Source organism: Primulina eburnea, chromosome 4 (assembly GCF_022965805.1).
Source record: "Primulina eburnea isolate SZY01 chromosome 4, ASM2296580v1, whole genome shotgun sequence".
NCBI lineage: Eukaryota > Viridiplantae > Streptophyta > Magnoliopsida > Lamiales > Gesneriaceae > Primulina > Primulina eburnea.
Genome location: NC_133104.1, coordinates 1,534,133 through 1,559,371, shown reverse-complemented (window position 1 = coordinate 1,559,371; position 25,239 = coordinate 1,534,133). Strand labels below are relative to the sequence as shown.

Sequence of the window (25,239 nt, the reverse complement as noted above, 5' to 3'; positions counted from 1 at the left end):
ATATATATATATATGTTGTCTACTTTATTAATTGCTTTGTAAATAAGAAAATCCTAGTAATATATCTTTTAATTTTTTATTAATATAATTTGTCAACTCAGAGTTGTTGGTGCGTGGAAAAAAAACACCCTTTCATTTTTCTTTGCAATTGATTGATTTAATGGCACACCAAAATCAAAAGAAATGGGTTGTTAAATCACTTTATTGTTGATTTTTTTATAAAAAAAAATCCGAGAAATAATTAATCCACAAGTAGTCGTCAGCCATGAGATAGATTCTCCATCGCATGCATGGTTTGGTGGCTATGTGCTCCTAATCACCAACAATAAATAATTAAAGAAAAAAAGTTGGTGAATTATTTTCAATCACCCTCTTGATTTTATTTTCTATTTTTATTTCACACTCATGATTTTAGAAAAGTTCTATGATTTGCTTAAGGTCCTGTTTGGACTTAAGCACGTCATATTTGAATGTGTGTGTATAGGTTGTCAATGAGACAGTCTCACGAGACAATTGTTTTGGATATATATTCTATTTGGGTCATTCATGAAAAAATATTCTTTTTTGTGTCCAAAAGTATTACTTTTTATTATAAATATGAGCATGTTTGACTCGTCTCACGAATAAAAATCCGTGAGACTGTCCCACAAAAAACCTACTCATATGTGTGTGTATAACATTAATTTAAATCTACGGATTTAATAATTAATTGGGCAAGAATGAAATAAGATTGAGGATTTGAAGGTTGCATTGAATTTGATTTCAATGGAGAGATTAGAAGTAAGATTTCATATATCATCAAGAATTCATGATTTCAATTTACTCAGTTGAAATATAAATTTTCACCCATAAATTAAGATTGCATTTTCTTAATCATCAATTTCAAATATACTAGTACAATTTCCATATTTCTCTATTTTGCTTTTGTAATTACTAATTTTTTCATTTAATTTTTAAAATGTAAATGATTAATTCTTATATTTTTTTTAGTTTAGTGTATTGGAAGGATGTTCCCGATTGAAGTCATTTAGACTCACTTGTGAAAAATACAATACATTTTTTATCCCATTAAATACAATAATTAATTTGTGAAAATCAAATTAAAATCATTAAATACATTAACTACTCTAACAATTTTATTATCATATTAAAACACTCATTAAATAAGGATAAAATGATTGTTTTAGTAATTTTTTTCCAATATTTTTTAATCTCTTTGAAAATATTCTATCTATCTGAAAAAATATATGTTAACTTAATTTGGTTATAATATTCGAGACTTTTAAGAATTGAATGAACACAAAAAAATTGAGGAAATATTTTGACACATACATCGTATGTTTAGATTTTGTTTTTAGGGAAAATGATAATTAATGTGGTAGTTTTTTTTTTTAAATATATTAACGTGGTAGTTTGATCATATAAAAGTCTAATCGATGAAATTTGATACTCACAGGAAATTTAGGGTTCGATTCCTGTTACTAGTCCAGACGCAGGTTTCGAAATTGTCGTAAACCTGAAATCACAAATAAGACCGTTAGAAGGGGCCAGGAGGGTGTCTCGGCGTAGCTCCTCCGACGCTCAAGTCAGAGACTGAGGATATAAATAGAGAGCAGCTAAAGGTGATGCTGAAAACAATATAGTGAATGAATCAACTGAACACTCAAGCCTGATATTTATAGGAGAATACATAAGCTCTTGATGGGCCTATCTTCCATTTGGGCTAGAGATGTGCCAAAAGTAGTGGGCCCATCCGTGGGGTATCAAAATTATTTTTAAATTTAAAATCATATATTATATTCTGATTATAAAATACAATATCAATTAAATTTTTGGAAAATTATTAAAAATCTATATAAAATTAATTATTTCGTTGCTATATGTAAAAAAGAAAAATATATTTTTAGGGGAAAAAAGAATAAAATTTATTCTGAGTGCGAAACTGAGCCGTAGGCGTTCACTCATTCAATTAGCTTGAACAAATTTCCATAGGTGTATATAATTCCACCTAATCCTATTTATGACATACAATTTCACGTCATCGTTATGTCATTAATGCTTTTATTTAGCAAAAAATAAAACTCCCAGTAAGTCATACCAAGAGACAAATTCAGTGGCAAATAGGGACCGTGACCCTAGCAAGCTTATCAGTTTTTTTCAGTAAGAATATTATTTTTTATTGTGAATTTGAGTAGGGTTGACCAGTCTCACGAGTCACGGATTATGATCCGTGAGACGGTCTCACATGAGACCCACTCCACTTTTTTTAAGTAAAATTTTCCAAGTGAGAAAAATATATTATATTTTGAGATCTGATCGATTACGGCTATTAAAATACTATTTTATGTAAATAATAAGATATTAATTAATTACATAACGTTCTTTTATTTAAAAAACTACAGTTATAAATTATATGTAATCTATAAATATGAATTTATCATTTATATATAATAAATATTTTATCATCTTATGATCTGAACCAAATGGTGTTGTGCCTAAATTTGCAAAATAGATTGAGTTAAACTGCTATAATATTGCAACAAAAGGAGGTGTTAATTTCATTTTAGTCAGATTCAAGGAACAAAAGGTTGAAACAATTTTTTTTTTAAAGAAAAAATAAAATTATTCCCAAATCTATCCTCTTGTGAGTTGTGACTTGTGTGTTTCAAATTAAACTAAATTAAAAAATGCTTTGAGAAATGTTAACAAAAAAATAAATTGTTTAGGCAAAAAACTATAGATGTTAGCAAAAATAGAAGTATATTTTCTTATACTTGTAGCATGCTAGAGCGTACTTACTTTGAGTGATAATGAGTCGAACTGTTAGAGTCCACGAGTTTGAGAATACGTTTTTTTTTCTGCTGGTGATGTCTCATATTCTTTAGAGATAGGTCTTATCATTGTCCTACCACCGGTCATGTCCTCGCGAGACATTATTACACTGTTAAGATATAGTGTCACTTTTTACGACCCACATAGCCAATCAGATCAAATGGCACAGCGTCAAAGCTTGGTGTACGAGAACTCCTAGGAAGATCATTCATCTCAGTACCACTCTCTCTCATGCATTATTAACCCAACATTCTCTGATATCGAGTGTTATGATCAAACGCTTACCACTTGGCCAGAAGTTATAACTGTTAGTCATGACGTAACTTTATTTCTTTATGGTCATGGTAGTGCAGAGTGCATCTATTCGTGTGCTAATGATTCGAGCATGAGTTCGGAGATGTGCTTGTCTAAATGACTGGTTTTATTACATATTTCTTAAATATCAGTCTTACTTTTTTTTATTGTCAGTTTTGTCTCCAACAAATATATTATTACACGTTAAAATATGATGTCACTATTTTATTGTTCATCTAACAAATAAGATCAAGTAGCGCAACATCAATAGTTGGACACAAGGACTTTTCTAAAAAATCACCTATCTCAATATTATTTTCATTAATAAAAAAAAGCTAGTAAAAAATAATGCTTGACTAAGTATCCCGTATTATTCCCGTTCAACAAAGAGTTCCAAAATAAAAACAAAAAGATAGCATTTGAATAAGTATATTGTTAAGATTCAAGCAAGATTCTTGATAGCACACACGCCTTTGTTATCTGTAAACACAACAGAAGGAAGATCAAAGAATAAAGAACACAATACGCAATTTACGTGGTTCGGCCAAATCAATTAGCCTACGTCCACGGGAGAAACAACCGTTCTTTATTACTCAATTCACAAGCTCTTATCAGAAGTACAGTATACAACTCTCTTGGATTATCAGTACAAGATTTAAACCAATACACTCTAATCAAGCCTCCATTGTATTTCCCTGTACTCTCTTCTCGCTTATTCTTGATGGTGAAAGTTATTCGTGTTGTTCCACAATGATGGAGAAGAATATATATTTGCCTTCTTCCCTTCTTTGTGACTTCCTTCCTAACTGCCACTTATTTTAGTTAGCCCGTTGCAACTGTCACTAGCTTCCTCAGATTCCTAGTTGTTGCGTCCAGCCACCTAGCAGCTTTGGAAGACACCCTTTTAACATATATCATTTTTTTAAAGCTTGCAAATTTGATAACCAAAAAACATTTATTTTATTTTTTTTGATACATTTAGTTAATTTTTAAAAGTATTGGAATTGATTTTACGTCTCGTAAAACGATCTTTAAAAACAACACGAACATGCTTAATATTTATCACAAAATAAATAAAATTACATCATATCTAAATATCAAGGTTTTAAAAACTGTGAAGCGCCCCGAAGCGCAGATGTCGGGGTCCAAACTTAAGCGACATTAGCACATACTTAAGCGTGAAAAAACGTTTTTTTTTTAATTTTTAGTGTAATTGTAATTATCTCAAACTAGTAAATAGATAAAATAATACATAAAGATGATAGATTTAAGTCTGATGTATTAATTCTCATATTTATAAAAGCATAAAAATCTCAAAATTACAATATTTATTTGTTTTTGCAACTAGACCACATTAAAAAATGTTAAATATTTGTCAAATCATTATCAGACATGCTTAATCATAATTAAAATTAAAAAATAAACATATAAATTATAAACATAATTTATTATTTTAAAATAAAAAGAAATACTTTCAAAAATAAAAAAATGTAAAAATAATTAGATGTGATTAATTGTGCTTAAGCACACTTAATTAAACGTCTTAATAACGTTTAATTCGGTCAAACTACATTTTAACTGTTATTTTCCGTTTTTCTCCGAAACAAGACGTTTTTATCGAATTTCAAGTTTAAACGAGTTTTTTAGAACACTGCTAAATATAATTCCAGAATAAACCCAAACACAGCATATTCCGTCAAAATGCGCCAGGACACGCTCTTTGCTGCGCGTGGGGAAGAAAGTGAAATAAGGTCAATCATTGGATACTCAATCGACGCCTAATCGAATATGCGACCCATCATTTGGCTTCAGAAAAAAGAAAAGCAATATTTCAAAAGTGTGTTTTCACTGTCGGCTCCTCCGGGACAGGTAGCGGCGCGTGACCTCGAGACGCTGCCTTAATTTCCCAAATCAGCCTACAAAATATCTTCAAGATTCACCACTCTCTAGCTTTCTCTTTTTAACCACCCTACCAATTTTATATCTTTAATGCATTTCTTAATCTCCCCATTAATCCTATGAATATTTGACTGCTCCAAGGTTTTTAAAAATTTAAATTAAATTAAATTCTTTTCAAATAAATCTTGTTATTCAGATATTGTGTATTAAAATAATGGTTATCTTCACCTATCAGTCCAATATATATAGGTCTATTTGTGTTCTCTCCCTTATTTAATGAGTATTTTAATATAATATAAAAATTATTGAAAATAATTGATTTATTTAACAAGAAAATAATATTAAATATAAGGATCTGACTACATATTTTTAACCGATGAAGAAAAATATATAATATTTATATTTGAGACGGATCAGTGCTAATTTATAGTCAGATGTTGACTACATCGATTCTTGTATCCGGAAATTATTATGTTGTTATTAATTACCATTCCAACGTCATTTTAAGTACACAAAAGAAAAAGTGGTGCCAACAATTAATTCCATGTTGAATTGATATAAATATTTTTTGGAATAAAAAACTTAGATTTCAAGAATGGTTGGCAACAACTAAGAGTACACGCCTAGCCTAAGCATCGGATCCGGTAGGGAAGCATGGGAGCAAAAGTGTTTGGTTAGTGGTAACTTTTTCCAACGTAGATAATTGTCATTAAAGAAATTGCGATTCATGTGAATATTGGTTGATCAAACACGATCCGGTTCGAAACTAAATCTTTAAGACATTAGGGATAACAATCGAAAAATCGGAAATCTTATCGACGGAATGGAACTAACTATATTCAAAATTTTAAAATAGAGTTTTATTATATGATCGGATATGGAAACAAAAAATCCATATAGAAAAATAAGCATGCATGGATAGTTCTAACCGAATGGACCCTAGTAATCATAGGATTCGGACGATTCGAGATTGTATCAAATACAAATCATCCGATGTATCATAGAAAATCCAAAAGAAAGATATTCAAAGTGTAATATAATTTAAATTTTGTATGATTCCCGGTCTCCAACAAGTGATAACTGGGTCCGAATTATTCCCTTTGCTTGCTTTGTGCTACGGTCTATTTCATTTTGGCTGATTCCAGTAGAGCCTATGTGTCGCCTTAGGTGCCAATTATCACAAATAATTGGACTCCAACGCGTCAATTTTAAATTTAAATAAATTGATTCAAATCCCTTTTTTAAATGTTACCAATTACCATACCCAAACAATCATATACAACTTGGATCTCTACGGCAAAGAAAACACAAAATAGATAAGACAAAAACTTGTGTGAGACGGTCTCACGAATCATATTTTGTGAAACGAGTCTCTTATTTGAGTCATCCATGAAAAAATATTATTTTTTATGCTAAGAGTGTTATTTTTTATTGTGAATATAGATAAAGTTGATCCGTCTCACAGATAAACATTTGTGAGACTGTCTCACAAGAGACCGACTCAATAGATAGATAACAAGTCTCATATATGTTTTATATAAAACTCAAATATTTTCGATGGATTATATTACAGTAGTATACATCAAAACAATATAGGCGCATACATATATGCGAAATTTCGGTTAATTGTGTATATAAAATAACTTGGGTTCTAGTTGTTTAACCATGACATATTTCAGATATGTTTGAGATCTAGCTAATTTTTTTTATATAAATCTGTCCATATGACAAATCAAAAGGAGCACAAAGCATCACTAAACAAACAGTTTCATGTCTATAATGGCTGATGATAGCAATGAGTTTGATGTAATATACAAGTCATCCAAAACAAGGCTTACTTGTAAAGCTCTTAGGAAGAAAAGATAGGAAGGAATCCAGCAACTCTGATGATCCAACAGCCTGAAACAAAATCAATAACCTTGAAGTTAACTAATTGATGGTTACAATAACTAATGGCAGTGGAAACTAATATAAAAATAAATAAAAAGATTTGTGGTCTGGTGTCATTTAAAATATAGTGTACAGAGGACACGTATTGCTAGTACATAAACATGATAAGATTTTATTTAAAAGTGACTGCTTGATTTCTATGTTCTCATACTTGCGTGATGTTTCGACAACCATCTAAACAGATGCCTGTTAAGTTAATACAATCTTTTTTTATATCTGCAAAACTAAATTGGAAATTTAGATTAAAAAAGCAGAGTCTCTTTTGGTTTCCCTACAAGCCAAATCATAGAATCGTGCAATTATCTTATTTCAAAAAAATTGATTTTTTTTTTAAAATTATTCTAGAATTCTTATTCTTCATCTGTTCAAAATTAAATTTTGAAGGACTCTGCCATCTAGTATGTAGAAGTGGATTATAATACAACTTTCATCATGCATAGCCTTGTTAAATGGTTAGTAGGAGTTCTCTGAGTAAATGGCGTGTTCATTCATTGATTTTCTTTGCAAATTTTGTTGGTTGTTTCTAAAGTCTAACACGGGCACCAGGTAGCATAATGTAACAGGTAAATTCAAAATGAAATATAGTCTAATCCCACTTTCTAGGAGTATGAATCAGTTGGATTTGTCTCATGCAAGACAGAAGGTATTTCACCAAGAACAAGTTAGCACGTACTTGGCAGAGGTATGAGAATATATATTTACCTGGATCAACTCGACTTCACATGCACCTCGATGATGTCATTTTCCTCCATTCCGAGGCTATCAGGCGTGGCGCTTGAACTAATTTTATCCCCATCAAATAAAAAGACTAAAGTATTCACATCGAGCTTTATTCTGTCTGCATACATTTTGAAGAGTCGCTCCAATTTATCATCCTACAAAAAGGTCGTGAGATCACTCTTACCAACACTTGGTTTCATGTAAGGCATGATATAGCATAATATACAGCAGATACTAGTTGCAAAATGAATAGGCAAGATTTGCAGGAGGATCGGACCAATAGATAGTTGGTCACGACCAAGTTAGCAGTAGAAAGTAGTGGCCATCAAACTAAAATACTTTATTACTCCTGCATGCAACTTTGTTAAAAAGATTCAAATATTTCACACCTCCAGCAATACATAAACACCTTTCAGCTCTTGTATAATTTGAAGCCACCTGAGAAAAAGGGGAGCAAAGTTTTTAACCTACTTTAAACCGTAATTGTCGAAAATGTGGCGAAAAGAGCAAGATGAAGTATAGCTTATGCCACATTTTATTTTTAATCAAACAAAAGGCGATTAGAAAAGGAATAAGCGTATACTTTGTAGTTTGTAGGTCAAAGTTTTTCTGGTTTACTCCTCAACAATTGTATACATCTCCTTGGGTAAAAAATTCTTTCCAGAGCCTCTTCCTTATCATGTTATCCTAGTTTCCTAATGTCACACATCTCCCCGTTACCATCCTTTTAACCCAACATTTTCAAGCATAATTTCTCTTCCTCATATTTGCAACTTCATCTAAACCTAATATTTAACACCACAAGCAACAATTCACAAACGTGAATTTTGTCCTACGTCTCAAAACACCTCAACTACTTGTTTTTCAACCATCCATGCATCCTTTCACCATTCACAACTTCAAATTTATGAAATGGCAGTCCAACCATCGGGTTCAAATAATAATGCTAAAATGACGATTTTGTTTCTTGAATTGGTATCTTGGAAAAGTAAAACATAAGCCCTGTAGGTTTTCTGGGCATTGCAACCACCTTATTTTCACCTCGGTTTCAAAACACAGGAATAGTTGCACAATTTTTTTCCCAATGATAAAAAATACCTTCATTTAAAGCAAAACATCACATACCATGAAAACCCGAAATTGCTTCAGCCCATCTTTGTCCTGGATGGATATAACAAGTTTCGTTCTCTCGGGAGGAGGTTCCAGTGTCTTCTTAGTTGCGTTTTGTGGAGAATATTGTAACGAAGCATGAAGGTTTTTCCTTACAGATTCTTCAACAGCTTGAACGAGTTCCTCAGCTGATTGGGCAAATGATGCCAACTCTTGCTTTTTTAACCTAAGATGATCAATCATCTATCAATAAAAGGGAGAATTTGATACATTTGACATTTTGACTATTTCACGAATAAGAATCCAAAACCTTAAACTGAACAGAATACAAAACGTCACTGTTTGCCCAAAGCATTACAAGCAAAAAACATCATTATGAATAATAGAAAGTGATACTGATTCAGGATGTACTAGTGAAAGACCATAATTGATTAGGATAATAGCAGAGCCAAAAAAACCATTTCAGTGTCTTTAGGTCAATAATGGACCAAAATTTCATTAAACTCCACAGATCAAAGAAAAAAAGCCATAGGCCGCACTACGCAATTAGAAACTTCAGATGCAAATAAAAGAGAATCTGTAAATATTTGTATCTTAATTTAGGGATCCACAAACGTACAGAAACTTCAACTTCATATTTGAAGACCTACATAAAAATGTCAATACTCATAAATTTTTAGTCTCCCACATAAAACCCAAAACAAACCAAACCTCGAGAATGCATCATCAATGATCATGAAGACCAACTGAGGTGCTGCATGATCAGTTACCTCTCAAAAGCATGAAATCTAGCTATATACTTTACTTCCACTTTAGACTAAATGTAGTGGCGCCAGAGGTTAAAATATACCCTGAATCCAAGTTCTACATCAACAAAGACTATAAAAAATTTGTAATGTTATTCATAAAACAAATATTCAAATTAAATTTAAATCTCAAAACTCCAATGTCAAGCTCCCCAAAGCTTCAAATCAAAGCACACATCAAGATCTAAATAAGTCCATGTGTTTTATTGATGGTTCCAATACAACACACACACACACACACATAAGCTGGTGACTGCTCCACATAACTACTTAACTTCCCTTATTAATTAAGTAGCTAAGCCAACTAAAGTGTACATGTGTGTAAATACTACCCTCAAGGTGGACGGAAAATACTTTTGACGCCCATCTTGGACAGTAGAGGAAGTAGTATCGTCGAGGGTAGTGTCTTGGTGAACATGTCAGCCAACTGATTCCAAGACCAGATGGGTAGGCGCTTGAAAAGACCAGCATTGAGTTTGTCGCGAACAATGTGACAATTGATTGCGATATGTTTGGTACGTTCATGGAATGTGGGGTTAGAAGCAATGTGGATCGCAGCCGTATTGTCACAGAACAAGAGTGCAGGCGATGGAGTGGATATGGAGAGATCCGAGAGATGTTGCTCGAGCCAAACTAATTCACTAGCTGTTGTTGCTCAAGCGCGATATGCTGCCTCTGCGGATGAGATCAGAGACTGTAACATGTTTCTTAGCCTTCCAAGAAACAATGATTCGCCGAGGGATATGCAGAAGCCTGTAAGCGCTTCGAGAATCAGAGCAAGCAGCCCAATCACCACCAGAGAATGCCTTTAACTATAAAGATGAAGAGGCCATGTAGAAAAGTCCCTAAGCCAGAAAAGCTTTCAAATATCAAAGAAAATGGTGAGCAGCCTACAAGTGTGGTGCTCGAGGCTTAGCAATATATTGACTAAGCTTGTGAACAGTGAAGGAGATGTCAGGACGAGAAAGCGTGAGATATATAGGCACCAAATAAGTCAGAGATATTCTGAATGTTCGAGAAGTTCGTCACCATCAAAAGAATTGAGTTGCACTTGTGGGTCCATACTGAGTGGGGACTGGTTTGCAAGCCAAGAAAACAATGTCCTCAAGAAGGTCAATGCCAAGGAAATAAAGAAGAGGTCCTAAGCCCTCGTGTTTGAAATGACCATGGAGAAATATCTTGATATATTCAATGACAGTAGGAGATGGGCCAGTCATGATAAGATCATCCACGTATGCAAGCAGTGCCACAAATGAAATGCCTGAGCCTTTAGTGAACAAGGAGTAATCACTCTTGGATTGGCTGAAACCAAACTGAAGTAAGGCATTGGAAAACTTGGAAAACCATGAAAACCATTGTCTTGAAGCTTGCTTCAATCCACATATTGATTTTTGTAAGTGACATACCAGCTTCATAATCAAAGAGCTGGACTCTCCCCGTTGAGAATTACCAAGTGGTAGATCCACAAAGACTTTCTCATTCAAGTCACCATTAAGAAATGAGTTGTTGACGTCATGTCGGATAAGAGGCTAGCCTTTAGTGGCAACAACAGCAAGTAGAACTTTAACAGTGACTTAACAGTGACCAACTTGGCAACAGGGTAAAACCTGTCTCTGATACCATATTGCTTGTAGCAGAACTCCATTGAAGAAGAGATTGAGAAAAATAATTGTGTATGTTTGATTGATGGTTCCAATACAATATATACATGTACAAGCTGGTAACTTCTCCTCATAACTACTTAAGTTCCCTTGTCAATTAACTAACAAACTAATGACTAGCTAAGCTAACTAAATTGTACACGTGTGTTAATAAATATATCTTACTGCTCATCAGTTTTGGTAACTACTCTTTCATTAGTGCATAGTGGCTAGTCGAGGGTAAAGTACTAAACTTACCACTTCGAACTCTAGAAATTTGTATAGAACCTTCTCTAAGTACACACAATCGATAATTTGATTTTATCAACCTCGTATGATTCTTAGAACAAGAATATAATTGGTGCCCCCTAAACTCTTCACTTCAAACTCCTTTAACAGATGTTGCTTTTGTGTATTAATTTTTCTCAAGGCCCAACATTAAAAACCCAAAGAGAATGCATATGTGCATGAACCCACCCAACATCCAGTAGCTGAACGTTTGAGGCAAGCATGAGCTTTAGACATGTGCACAAAGGTTCTCCACGTGGCAAACTCTATCTAATCAAGTTGTACCTGAGTCCAAGTTTTATCAATCTTCAGAAGACTTTGAAATAAATCAACCAGAATGTGATCACGCTTGGAAATGGTAATAACACGCTGGCCAAAGTTCGACACATGGTACTAGGAGTTCAAACATGCGACGACATTGGCATGTATGGTGGAGGCTCCTGATAGCAGAATGGAGGTTGGGACAGGATACAAGGTCGGGAAGCTTGAATTTTTTAAGCAATCTTAGTGGTAGTCGTGCAAAGTTTGGAGGTTGTTAAAATAAGATGGGATGAACAAGTTCCACGTGGAATAACCAACAGAAAGTAGGGTAAAATTCCAATGGTCAATTTCTCTGTTGTATATTGGAAAGCAAAGAACTGCAGCAGTTAGAATCAAGGGAATGATTATTCAAACAGAGAAAAGGTAAAGAAAATCATTAGCATTTAGCCCAACAACAACCGCAGTGCTCATAATCCACTTCACTATATTCAGCGCTTTCAATTTTTGATTTCAATCTCCAAATACAAAACAGCCACAGAAATTTATCTACAACCTCTTCTAATCAAGTTTATGTAAGAAAGGAGAATAATATTAACAGTACGTAATATAATATGCTTCAAGCTATACCTCAACGCCTTCAAAGTTGAGCCCTCCTCGAGCGTTTTATCCGAATCAATCAAACTCTTTGGCGGTGGCGGTAGCCAGTCTTCTTCATCTTCCTCCTTATCAAGGTTTACCACCTTAGCATCTTTCACACTCGCGTCCGCCACTTTCTTCGCTGCCTAAAAGTCCCCATTTTAAAACACAATACAACCAAACAAAAGTATACGAAAAGGGGGGAAAATCAATCTTTTCACACAATTGGAGACTTTTTTTACCTCAGCGTCTGAAATCTTCCGCCTTTTCGAGAAAATTACAGGTGACGCATCCTCACTATCATCTAAAATTCCAAAATATCAGAAAGAACCACAGAAATTTTACATAACATATTTACACATATATAAGGGAACTGACCGTCAAGGCAAACGATGTCACGTGGCTGAACGCGAGTATAATCAAAAAGGGGTTCGAATTCTTCGTTCTTATCTTCCTGTGAACAAACATAAAACCGAAATTATCAAACAATAAAAAATCGAAAGGGCAAAAGAGAATATCAACACCGTTAGAACCCTACAGAAGATTACAACTGAAACTAATCCCACCATTGACGGATTTATATTCTCTTTGAAGCAGAATGACTGTTGAGTGTCGGTTGAATGAGTTGATATCCAGTAGGGACTTTGCTCCAAAAAAATATGCGCATTTTTTCGAAAATTTTCAAATTGATTCGATCAATGCAATGTAGTAATTGATTGGATTACAGTAAATCCCAAATGATGTTTTCTCGGGAATATTTGGTTGAACAGAGAAAAGTATTTTTATATAAAAATATTATTTATTTTTAGATATGAATAAGATTGATTTATTTTACAAATTCGTAACACCGTTTCACAAATAACAAAACTTTTCTTTCTCTGACACCTCTCCAATTTTTATTTTTTATTTTATATCCAAAATGGGCTGCTATCAAATTAGGTTTATTGACCAAGTCTCTATTTTACATTCATTTTTAAATGAATTTTGTTTGATTTTGTATGTTAAATATAAAAATGTGAGTTTAGAGAATAACTCGGAATGATTTTATTCATAATTGAGAGTTCTATTCATAAGATACAATGATAGAATATAGGTCTATAGAAAGAAAGATTGAGATACCAATCTTATCAGAAAATCTATATATGTGATTAATCATTTACCTTCACAATCATATCACAACATCTCGCTCAGATGATAATCTACACAACTACTACTTCGTTGAATATTTCATTTTACAATATTGTTGCTTCAAAACTTAATTGAAAGTCGGGTGTTGCCTCGTTAAAATCTTGCGAAAAAAATAGTACGACAATAGATATTTCTCCTTCTATGTTCTTTTGACGATGGATACGACTCATTAAAACTTTAATAAGAAAAACCCAATAGGACAAAAATTCATTGAAGGAAAAAGAGTAAGACATCTTTTACTCACTCCTAATCATCTCATTAAAACATTGTTATGAAAAATGTCTTGAAAAATTCATAAACAAGTCATAAAGAGTATAGTCTGAACTACTCTCGTGTTGCAAGCATCGCTCGAAATCTGTAAGTCGTTGACCGATCTTGTGTGTATGCTTAACTAAATTCATGTTTAAATTTTTATTTATATATAATAATTTTTTTGTGAAATATTATGAGGTTAAAGTAATTTTGAAAGTTAATCTTTGAGATTTTATTTTATTGTATTTTGTTTCATTTAAAAAATATTGATATTGTGGGGTTCTTAACTACTAAGCATTATATTAGTATTATCTTCATTATTATAGAACACTCCACCAACCTTAATAACTCCTAATTCTATCTTAAATAAAATTCTTCATTATTATAGAATACTCCACCAACCTTAATTACTCCTAATTCTATCTTAAATAAAAACAACATAAATACACTTCAAGGGAATTAAACTGAGAAACTTTCAACCTACGGCACCAATAATTACCTTTGATCCTTTGCAGAATACTAATTTATCTTGAGTAGGTCTCTTGTGAGACGGTCTCACGATTATTTATCTGTGAGACGAGTCAACTCTACCGATATTCACAATAAAAAGTAATGTTCTTAGCATAAAAAGTAATTTTTTTTTTGTGGATGACCCAAATAAGAGATCCGTCTCGCAAAATACGACTCATGAGATCGTCTTACACAAATTTTTTAGTTTGATCGAGAATATAATATTTAATCCATGAAATTAATTGCCCTCATTCACCAATTTTTTTGACCAAAACTTAGGAAATAAGTAGTACTTATAACAATTGGCAGATACTTACATCACACTTTAAGTGGATACGTATTATTTAGGTATATATTCATATTTACTTACAACAACTAATCAAGATCAAATACTTGTATTAGTATTAGTCCCATCACTTAACGAATTAAGCGATTATTTATTAAATTTGGTGTTTCTACTCTTGCTATATTTAATACAGATATAGATACGAGGGACCGAAAATTGCGTTGGGATATGAAGAGAAGGTCCATATATCGACTACATACTTCTCGATAGCACGATGTGTCATGCGAGTTTGGTTGATCTCCGACTGCTCTCTGAGAGAAGCTGCTTTGCTAGGCATTTAAGCTCCCAAATACTTACCCCGAATGCTCAACGCTTAATTTGTCATGTCGGAATTGCAGAGCTGTAGATTGCACATTCAACTACTATTTATTTGTTCGTGTTTTATTCTACGTGCATGGATTTCTACGAAGCCTTCTACAAAGTTTATATACTTAGCATGTCTTTTATGTAATCTTACATCATACATGGGGCAGAGCTTGCGCAAGTAATAAAATAATTCGTGGTGATCAAAGAAACATAACGTAGAACGAAACACTTGCAATTATTTAGCGGTTCAATGCCAAAAGAATTCAACCTATAATTGAGCTACTTCAGCTACTTATGTTTGTAACAGGACCTTTAAACCAGTACCTAGCACTGAAAATCCAAGAAGAAACTGTAAGAATAAGTAGACCTCCAACAGCTACAGGAGTATAGTTGAGAGTTTCCTTGGTAACAGGGTAGGCGACCGGCAAGGAGAAGAGTACAGATATTGTTGCCACCCACAAGACTGCAATCCAACCAACAACGTTCCCATATCGTCCCAAATTGAAAGGTCCGCGAACAAATGATCTTCGAGCCAAAGTCACTCTAAAAAATATTGGCAATGCATAGGCTATGTAGAGTCCAATTGTGGCTATTGAAACCATGGCTTGAAATGCTACAATGCTTCCAAGTGACTGCAAACATAAACCAAAAATCTTATGACGTGACACAAGGAATGTGAGCAAGAAAGAAAACCAGCAATGAAGGAAAAAATTAACCAGGGCCAGGTAGGTCAATCACCCCCTTCCTATCACATTGTCTTATAAATATTTTTACCCCCTCCCTTCCAGGCCCCGCAACTGAAGAGAACACACAACTCGTTGCAAGAGGGGTGGTGAAAAAAAAACCTACAAATTTTTACTGTCTATGTGGGTTTTAATGGGTATTTTATTGTATTCGACCAAGGGAGTCAGGCCAACAACCCTTATGTCTCTATCTCTTGTACTTAAGGTATACTGAAAGTGGTTCCACATATATCTTAATGAGATAGATCATCACAAGAAACATACTGGGAATATTGGGCCACATCTGCGTTGAAAATCTGACATAATTAACATATGTGAAATGCTTAGAGAAAAAAAAAAGTCAATCATACCGTCAATGCCATGCAAAACGCTATGATAGCTGACAGCCAAACTGCATTTACGGGTACCTCTTGCTTGTTTACTTGATGCCAAAACTTCGACAATGGCATGGCACCATCTCTTGAGAATGCATAAGCCATCCTGCAAAATTAATCCAGATTAGGTTTGTATAACAAAATCACTACTTGTAAATGCAAGAAAATGAGTGTTTTTACCTGGAGTTGCTTGTAATTGAACTCATGCCACAGAAAAATATGGCAACGGCTACTATACCAAGGCAAATAATACCACCAACACCACTTCCATATCTAATCTTGAAAGCTTGGTAAAATATTTCAGCAATGGCATAACCACCGGCAGCATTTTCTGAGCTCAAAAGATTTGGGATTTTGGTCACTGCAAAAGTGATTCCAAGTATATAGCCCCAACCAACGAGTATGGATATGCCAATTGAACTAATAATTCCCTTTGGTCCATTCTCATCAGCATTCTTGGTCTCCTCAGTCTGGACACAGAAATCATTACAAAAAATGACTGCTTGGTTCAACAAGCACATAAATTTTTCTGGTGTGCGGAGGTAGAAGCACATTAATTTTTTAAAAATAAAAATCAATTTGATAATGCCTCAAAAAGACAAATCCCCTGAATTTTTTACCATATCTAACAATTCAAAATCTACATCAAAATGTGTAATAGCTCTGCAATCTGCATGTCACCACAAACATTTGCTCCTTCAAGACGAAACAACACAATTCAAGTGACTAATTTCGAATACATTTCCCCACACATGAAGGATATCATTCTAGATTAACACAACTCAAAATGGTCCAAGTGGAGACATATTATCAGTATTTCGAAAAAGCTAGCAATTGAACTCACCATATGTGCAGATGCATCATATCCTGTTAGCGTGTACTGACTCATGAGAAGTCCGAGAACAAATATGTACAGTTTATTGTTAATTCCTGCCCCGTTATCCGTGTTGAAGTCAGTAAAAACAAACTTGGCACTGGCTTTCTCAGTCGCAACCAAGGGAATGAGGATCATAAGAACAAAAACACCTGGAATTACGAAAGAATACGGATACCTGTAAAAATACTTGTTAAATATCATTACAAAGTTTTTCACTATTTTGATTACCTAACACGTTCCATGCAGCAGCAAGCTGTCCAAAGAAGGATAACCAAGAGATAGGTAGACTGTTTAAGAGAGCATGTAAGAATAGAATTCCACCATGGATCAAGATAACTATATATTTAGAAGCCTCGTATCCTCCTCCATTCTTTCCACCTGTGCTGAGGAGAATTATTACCTGAATCAACTGGGCTAGCGAATAATCTACACTCGTTGTAACGGCCCACTGCCAAAGAAATAATATTATAAATGATTCACACACTATAAAGGAACTTTGAGATGTAAAGACAAAGTGCTCAAGAGTACCTGTCCAACAATATTGAACCTGCAGAAAAATGAAAAATTAATTTAGAATTATATCAAATATGAAAGATACATAAGATTATATAGGCAGAAGATATTCCATTAACATGAGCATGAAAGGCTTAATTTAGGTATTATTAATCAACTCAATGTCAACAACTGTACTTTCTATGCAATAAATTATACGTAAATCGTATTATATGCCTAAATGTGATTAAGTAAAATAAGGACAATTATCTGTCATCCTCAGCGCAAAAGATTACGTTGGATATAGAAGACAATGATCTGTCATCCTCAGCGCAAACGATTACGTTGGATATAGAAATAGAAAGAAGTTCAATCAAGCTAATGATCCTATCAGATCCCACCAACGATACAATGCTGCATAAAATAAGCTTGAAGATGTGTTTACTACAAGTTAAATTATGGCAAAGATTAACTAATTCCAAGTCAACACAACAACCAAAGAACACAAGAGAACTCAATAACCCGGGAAAAGGAGAATAAGAGGGTAGAAAGTAACCAAACTTTGGTAGCACTGCTCTCAGAAAGGCATTTGCTTGAGTATATAACTCATGAAATGCAAGGGCAGTCAAATGATAGCACATTCAATAATAGACACATCCAAGAAAGTGAAAACGGGTATATTTTTGTACCACGGCAACTAACAAGTCAACCACCTCAAACTACTATAAATTACAAGAACCACCGATTATGGCATTGACGTGAGAAAACAACACATGAACTAGCACGATTCGATTAAAATTGGAAACTTGTTCATAACCAAAAATAAAACTTAAATTACCATCCAGTGATCCATGAGGCAAAGGGTGCCCAACCAGGGCCGGCAAGCTTTGCACTCCAATAATAGAGTCCCCCAGAAGTAGGATAAGATGAACAAATTTCGGCCATGGATAAACCAACACTCATGGTGAAAACACCCGCAATCAGCCATCCGTAAACAATAGAAACCGGCCCACCAAAATTCAAGCCCGTGTTATACAGTGTTGTCACACCAGTGAGCACTGAAATTATGGAAAACGAAAAGGCAAAGTTTGACAACACTCTGCACTTCCCCAGACAAAACCCACAAAAAATCCATAAAAAATTAGTGACGAAGAAATCAAGAAAATCATAAACAAGGAGAAATAATTTCTTGTGATGGATTGGAAACAAGGAAGGAAAAGTTACGAGAGGTCACGCTTGAGTTCTTGTTTGTAGCCAAGCTCGTGTAAACGTGCATGGCCTGAATCAGCAGAATTATGGGGTCTTGGGGGAACATGTGATCGAATAATAGGTTGATCGTCCTTTCCTCCCCGCTCCCACCCCATTTTCTCCTTCCCCGCCTGTCTTCTAACCTTCCTTCGAGAGAGAGGGGGATACAGAGGTGATCCTCTTTCAAAGAATGAAAAGAATCACACTCGAATCCAAACCTCTCTCCCTATTTTCTATGAATGAATATTCCAAGGATTACTCTTCCTTCTCAAGATCACGTCCAAATGGTATTGCCCACATGGGTTTATTAGGTGGCAATCTTCCAAGAAAGTTACTATTCTGCGTGTGTGTTCTAAGGGAGAAATCAAGCTATGGTCAAGGGAAGCCAGCAGAAGACCGGGGAATGGGGAATCCGAAAAAATCAATGACAGGATATCATTTCATTTCCCGAAAATTCAGTGGTCAGCTCTTTCATTGCCGTTAATCTGTCCTTGAAGTTGGGATGCGCGTACCCACATAATTTATTTTATTTATTTAAAAATTTGTTTTGATTTTTTTACGTGGTCGAGCTCGAGGGCCCTTCTTTAAATTTAAGGCAAGATTTTGATATCTCACAAAAATTATTAAGACGTTATTGAGACATGACACGTATTGAATTCTTTCGCAATTAATCTATACTATTCCATAATTTGAAAGTTATGTGTGTTATTTATTTACCAAATGAGACCAAAAAACCTAAATCGACAATATGAAAAAATTATATAATAAATATTCAGTAATATTGTTTTTTCCCATGTAAGAAGCCGAGTCAACCAAGAAGGTTATATATAGGTTGATGTGGGGAAACCATATGCGTGTTTCATAGGTTTATTAATACAAACCTGACCAGTGGAGATGACATTGTCAAAATATCTATGGGAATCAAAGAATTAAATGATACATCGAATTTTTATGGAAGTTGGGGCGTAGTTGAAGTTTAATTCAGCTGCCCGGCTGACAACAATGAGTTGCATTATTTGGAATGTCCGGGAGCTTGGAAAGCAATGGACATTCTGGGAACTAAAGCGGCTTGTGGCCGAAAAGACACCATCCCTTTTCATCTAGGTGCAGATGGAGGAAAGATGTTCTTGGCTTTACGGGTATGCTCGTGGTTAACTGCATCGGTAAAAGTGTGTGTCTGATCTTATTCTGGAAAGATCCGCTTGACGTTACTATACTTTCATTCACCTCTGGTCATATTGATTGTACAGTGAAGCACTTAGAGAAACTATGGACATTCACCAGGTTTATATATGGCCATCCTGATGCTAGCTGCCGCAAGCACTCTTGGAATCTTCTTCACCGTTTAAGAGGCTTGCAGGAATTGGCTGGATTGCCTTGGATGGTAGGGGGATGCCAATGAAATCTGTTATGGTGGAGAAAAAGTAGGAGGAAATCCCAGGCCCTATCACCAAACACAAGCTTTTAGGGATACTATAAACAATTGCTCACTACAGGACCTGCATGGGAGTGGGGAATTCTTCACTTGGGTCAATCGTTATTCCCCCGAGGGACTCATCTTTGAAAGGCTAGATCGATGTATGGGCACTTTCGAGTGGTGTCTGATGTATCCGACAGCAAGAGTTCAATCTCTGGAATTTTATCATTCGGATCACCAACCAATTATCTTGGATCTAGGGGCTGTCAAGAATTAGCAGAGCCATCACAACATTTTGTTCCGCTTTGAACCCCATTGGGCTACTGAGCCGGATTGTCACGAAATAACTCAAGGTTTTTTCATCGTCAAGCATCTATTCGGCAAGCAAAAAAACAGCATTGGGGAGATCATAGTCGATTATTTCTCCAAGTTATTCACATCACAAAATCCTACAGATAACAACATGAGGCAGGTGCTCGACTGTGTTGAACCGATGGTGGATGATAATTTGAATTCAATATTATGTCCGCCATTCACAGCAGAGGAGGTAGGGATTGATTTGTTTGACATGAACCCAGATAAAGCCCCAGGTCCCAATGGTATGCTTGTCTTCTTTTTCCATAAATTATCGGACGTGGTTGTGCGGGATGTAACAGCAGCTGCACTTGAAATCTTGAACGAGGGGGAACCACATAATGAATGGAATGAGACTATTGTTACTCATATCCCAAAACTTAAATCCAGAGTGCATTCATACTAGGGCCCTTAATCTCTGAAAATATTATGTCGGGTTTTGAGGCCTTCATTGGATACAGAGTAGAAAAGTGGGAACTGGTGGCTACTCGGCATTAAAACTAGACATGAGTAAGGCTTATGATAGAGTGGAGTGGAATTTTGTTGAAAGAATGCATCAAATGGGTTATGCTCCTATCTGGATCCAAAGGGTGATGGGCAGTGTGCGTTCTGTCAAGTTTTCATTTTCACTAATGGAGAATTGGTTGGGACTTAACATCGGATAGGGGACTCAGACAGGAGACCCACTCTCTCCGTAACTCTTTGTTCTATGTACCTAAGGGTTATCCTCCCTCCTCATAAACCACGAAGATCGCAAAGCATTCACCGGAGTTCGCATAGCTTGATCATGGCCCTCGCTATGTCATCTTTTTGTCTCTGATGACAGCCTTATATTTTTCAAAGCAACTCTGGAAACTTGTGCTGGAATACACCAATATCTGTTAGTTTATGAAAAAGCTTCAGGCCAACTGACCAATTACGAGAAACGATCTTTATCCTTTAGCCCTAATACAGAGGAGGGAACAGCCCTGCTGATCGAAACAATGTTTTATCTATTCCTATTGTGCAAGGCCGCGAGATTGTATAACACAAAATATTATAGTGAAATTCCTTTCGTCTTGTTCTTGGTTTTTGTCCTAATTATTTTTTAGGCGGTTTCCACGTAAATCTCGGTATCCAAATTATTTTTTATTTTCATATTTATTATATCAAGTTATTGCACGTGGGATCAACAAGTGTTATCAGAGTCTTAGTTTAAAACTTCTTAAAATTTTGAGTATGCTCTGTGGTTACAGCCTAACTGATCTCCACATAAAAAAAGATTTTTTTTGATATTTTTATTAAGACGTGATTATTTTGTCCAGTCTATTAAATGTTGTAGACATAATGACGGATATCTACGAGATAACAAAGTTCAATAAAAGCAATTTTATGTGGTGGAAAATAAAGATACTAGCAATTTTAAGAAAGGAGAACTCCTTGGCGGCTATTAGAGATAGACAAGGGGAAATGACGGACGATGTAAAGTGAAATGAGATGAATTATAATGTTGTTGTCAATTTGCACTTGACTATAGCAGACAAAGTACTATCAACTATCAAGTATATCTGAGATAAAAATAGCAAAAATTATCTAAGATATTTGACAAAGATGTACGAGGTCATGTTACGACAAGATTTTCCTAAAGAGACGGTTTTATACTATTCAGATTGTGTAATCATCATCGATGACCGACCATATCAACACACTAAATACTCTATTCACCCAGCTCACTTCTACGAGGCATAAAATAGAGGAAAATGAACGTGCAGATCTTCTATTTCAAAGTTTACCAGATTCATATACACAACTTATCATCAATTTAACCAACAATGTCTTTATAGATTATCTAAAATCGGCGTTGTCTTAACTTAGGTTTTTGGAGAAGAAAGCGGACACAAAAATAAAAAAGATAGGTTAGTAACTTCAAAGCATGTATAGGCTTTACCGATGGTAGGAGAAAAATTTATAGACCGTGACTCCAATGAAAACCGAAGACGAGGTAGATCAAAGTTGAGAAGTAAGAAGAAAAATATTTACTGCTTTAAATATGCTGATAATTGACACCTCAAGAGACCTACTTGTACTGTGCTGTTATCACAAATAAAATTTCATAGGAGAAGATCACCAACTAGCGAAGTAACAAGAACTATATAAATCTTCTTAATAGAATAATGTTCTATACTAACCTCAACTTATTAGTATTCATTTTTGAGATTCTAGCCAACAATTATGAAACATACAAGTTACCATCATTGTTCGGATGTCAAATGAATACAATTTGGAGACCAAACTTGTAGCCCATATGATCTCGTTCTCTACCAACTTGACAATATTCTAAGTTCGAATATCCTTCTCTGTTTGTAATTAAAACAAACTGTAATAACAATTTCTTAATATCTATCCAACAAGCATTGACACAATTTGGTAATATAAAATTCTTTTAGGTTGTGTTTGAATTGATAAACTTCAAATACATTAACTTCAAATATATTAATCGTAATTTTTGTAGTTTTAGATAACTAAGATCATAAACTTTAAATTTAATTCTGATATGATTTATATCATTTCATGTTAATACTCATTTGAATTCAATTTTAATTAAAATAATTAATGTGTAAATAATAAATACATATTTAATATTGACAAAAACTTGTGTGAGACGGTCTCGCAGGTTAAATTTGTGAGACAGATCTTTTATTCGGTTCATCCATAAAAAAGTATTATTTTTTATGATAAGAGTATTGTTGGGATGCAACCAAAGTCCCACATTAGAAGATCTAGAGAAAGATCATGAGTTTATAAAGATGGAATGATATCTCCATTGGTATGAGACCTTTTTGGTGTTTCCAAAAGCAAAATCATGAGGGTTAAAACCTAAAATGGACAATATCATACCAGTGTGGAGATATTCGGATTCCATTGGTCCTAACAAGTGGTATCGGAGCCATGGTCTAGATCGAGTCATGTGGGTAGAATCCTCGATATCTAAACGAAGGAGGTGAGGGCTCCCGGTAAAAATCCTTGATTAAACTCTCGAGGTGGTTAATGCTCCCAGTATTCATGTAAGGCGTGCGCTCCATCGCAGTGAAGTGGAGTAACCTCGATTGGAGGATGAATAAGGCTTGAGGGGAAGCTCGGACGATGGAATAATAGTGGAACTTCGTTTGAGGGGAGGATTGTTGGATGCAACCACAAGTCCACATTGGAAGATCTAGAGAAAGATCATGGGGTTTATAAAGATAGAATGATATCTCATTGGTATGAGGTCATTTTGGTTGTTCCAAAAGCACAAATCCATGAAGGTTAAAACTCAAAGTGGACAATATCATACCAGTGTGGAGATAGTTCGGATTCCAATTGGTCCTAACAAGTATTACTTTTAATTGTGAATAACAGTTTGGTTGCCCCGTCTCACAGATTATGATCCTGCGTCTCACATAGACTCACTCTTCATATTTCATCATTGTTACATAAAATATACCAAAATCCAGATTCAAATAATCCGTTAAACAACCTTGCATCAACAATATGACGTGTCGTCCACGGTTATCTTGTGCCAATAGACCTCACAACTACACTTGAACCGTCTGACCATGTTTTTCCCTAACAAGTATAGTTTAATTGTTTAAAAACTATCACATCTCGCAATATTTTATCTATGAATTAGTTCTATCAACAAAAGCAGAATTAGAAGTTGAATTATATGTGATGGCAAATTATATTTTTAATCGGGATGTTACAACTAGATTTTGAATCCGCAGTCGTCCAAAACTTTGAAAATAAATAATCGATAATGTTGCATTTTAAATATATAAATTACCTAATTACATTTTATTGCAAAATTAATTTCCATATAAACTGAAATATCTTGAAAGGAATTAGGAATCGACTTTATTAATCAATTATCATAAGATTTACATGGAAAATGGCAGTAAACATAATATTTTTACTAAAAAAAAGATTAAATTATCTATAACAAAATATAATCCATCAAAAAACTACTACAATCTAATAACTATTTATTGTTATTTACACAAGGAGAAAAAGAGCTTCAGTAGAAACTCTTCAAAAACCAGCCGGAAAAACTCTCAAGAGGAATCACAGCCAAATACCTCCACGCGCCGGGAAGGAAAGCGTGCGCCTTCATTGGATCGGTAAAAACGCGAGGAGGTCATCAGCGACGCGCCTCTGCGTGCAGGTCACGCCCTCATCAGACACCAGCGGCTGACGGCAAAGCGGGCAGTTGAAGTTGAGGTGGTCCAGCCAGCCGTCGAAACAATCCTTGTGGAAGACGTGGCAGCACGCTAATCTTCGCACCTTTTCCCCCTCACCCAGACGGTTAAGGCACACGACGCAGTCCGAACCGAACCGATCGGCGTCGTCTTCGGATCGCTTCGTGTACGAGCAAACCTGGTTCAGATTCAATTGGTCGCAGAGGAGAACAAGGCTCGCCAGACCGGAGCCGACGACGCCGTACATGGAGTCCCCGAAATGATGGCGATCATGCTCGAAGCGGGAAGAGAAGAAGCCGAATGTGTGCAGGATAGTGGAGAGAAGGGCGTGGAGATAACGCACGCTATTGGCTATGTGCACCACCGTTAATGTGAGGACCGACTCCGATGACAGGTCGGACAGCTGGTTCTGTAAACCCATTAATTTACAAAAGGAGGTGGGCTTTGTGTGTGTGTGTATGTCTGTACATGACAGAGAAGCT

The 25,239-nt window shown here is 35.0% G+C and overlaps 3 protein-coding genes across 5 annotated transcripts; all 3 read right to left on the bottom strand.

Annotated features, from left to right (window-relative positions):
• Positions 1-6,609: 6,609 nt before the first annotated feature.
• LOC140830505 (uncharacterized) lies at positions 6,610-13,192 on the bottom strand. Of its 3 annotated transcripts, none has more exons than XM_073193857.1 (7): positions 13,003-13,192; positions 12,815-12,890; positions 12,679-12,740; positions 12,428-12,582; positions 8,821-9,031; positions 7,678-7,850; positions 6,610-6,924 (listed from the first exon to the last, which is right to left on the bottom strand). In XM_073193857.1, the coding sequence occupies exons 1-6, from the start codon at positions 13,003-13,005 to the stop codon at positions 7,683-7,685; spliced, it is 675 nt and encodes a 224-aa protein (XP_073049958.1). In that variant the 5' UTR covers positions 13,006-13,192; the 3' UTR covers positions 6,610-6,924; positions 7,678-7,682. The 3 variants fall into 3 exon arrangements, with proteins under 3 accessions (XP_073049958.1, XP_073049959.1, XP_073049960.1); XM_073193858.1 differs by having other exon boundaries at positions 12,428-12,573; XM_073193859.1 differs by lacking the exons at positions 6,610-6,924; positions 7,678-7,850 and adding an exon at positions 7,906-8,133.
• A 2,043-nt stretch (positions 13,193-15,235) lies between these two features.
• On the bottom strand, positions 15,236-19,251 carry LOC140830504 (amino-acid permease BAT1 homolog). Its single transcript, XM_073193856.1, has 8 exons — positions 18,749-19,251; positions 18,363-18,623; positions 17,561-17,579; positions 17,261-17,480; positions 17,000-17,181; positions 16,336-16,625; positions 16,132-16,261; positions 15,236-15,670 (listed from the first exon to the last, which is right to left on the bottom strand). The coding sequence occupies exons 1-8, from the start codon at positions 18,886-18,888 to the stop codon at positions 15,323-15,325; spliced, it is 1,590 nt and encodes a 529-aa protein (XP_073049957.1). The 5' UTR covers positions 18,889-19,251; the 3' UTR covers positions 15,236-15,322.
• Positions 19,252-24,393: 5,142 nt separating this feature from the next.
• On the bottom strand, positions 24,394-25,239 carry LOC140829663 (E3 ubiquitin-protein ligase RHA2A-like). The gene has a single exon (XM_073192967.1). The coding sequence runs from the start codon at positions 25,176-25,178 to the stop codon at positions 24,669-24,671; it is 510 nt and encodes a 169-aa protein (XP_073049068.1). The 5' UTR covers positions 25,179-25,239; the 3' UTR covers positions 24,394-24,668.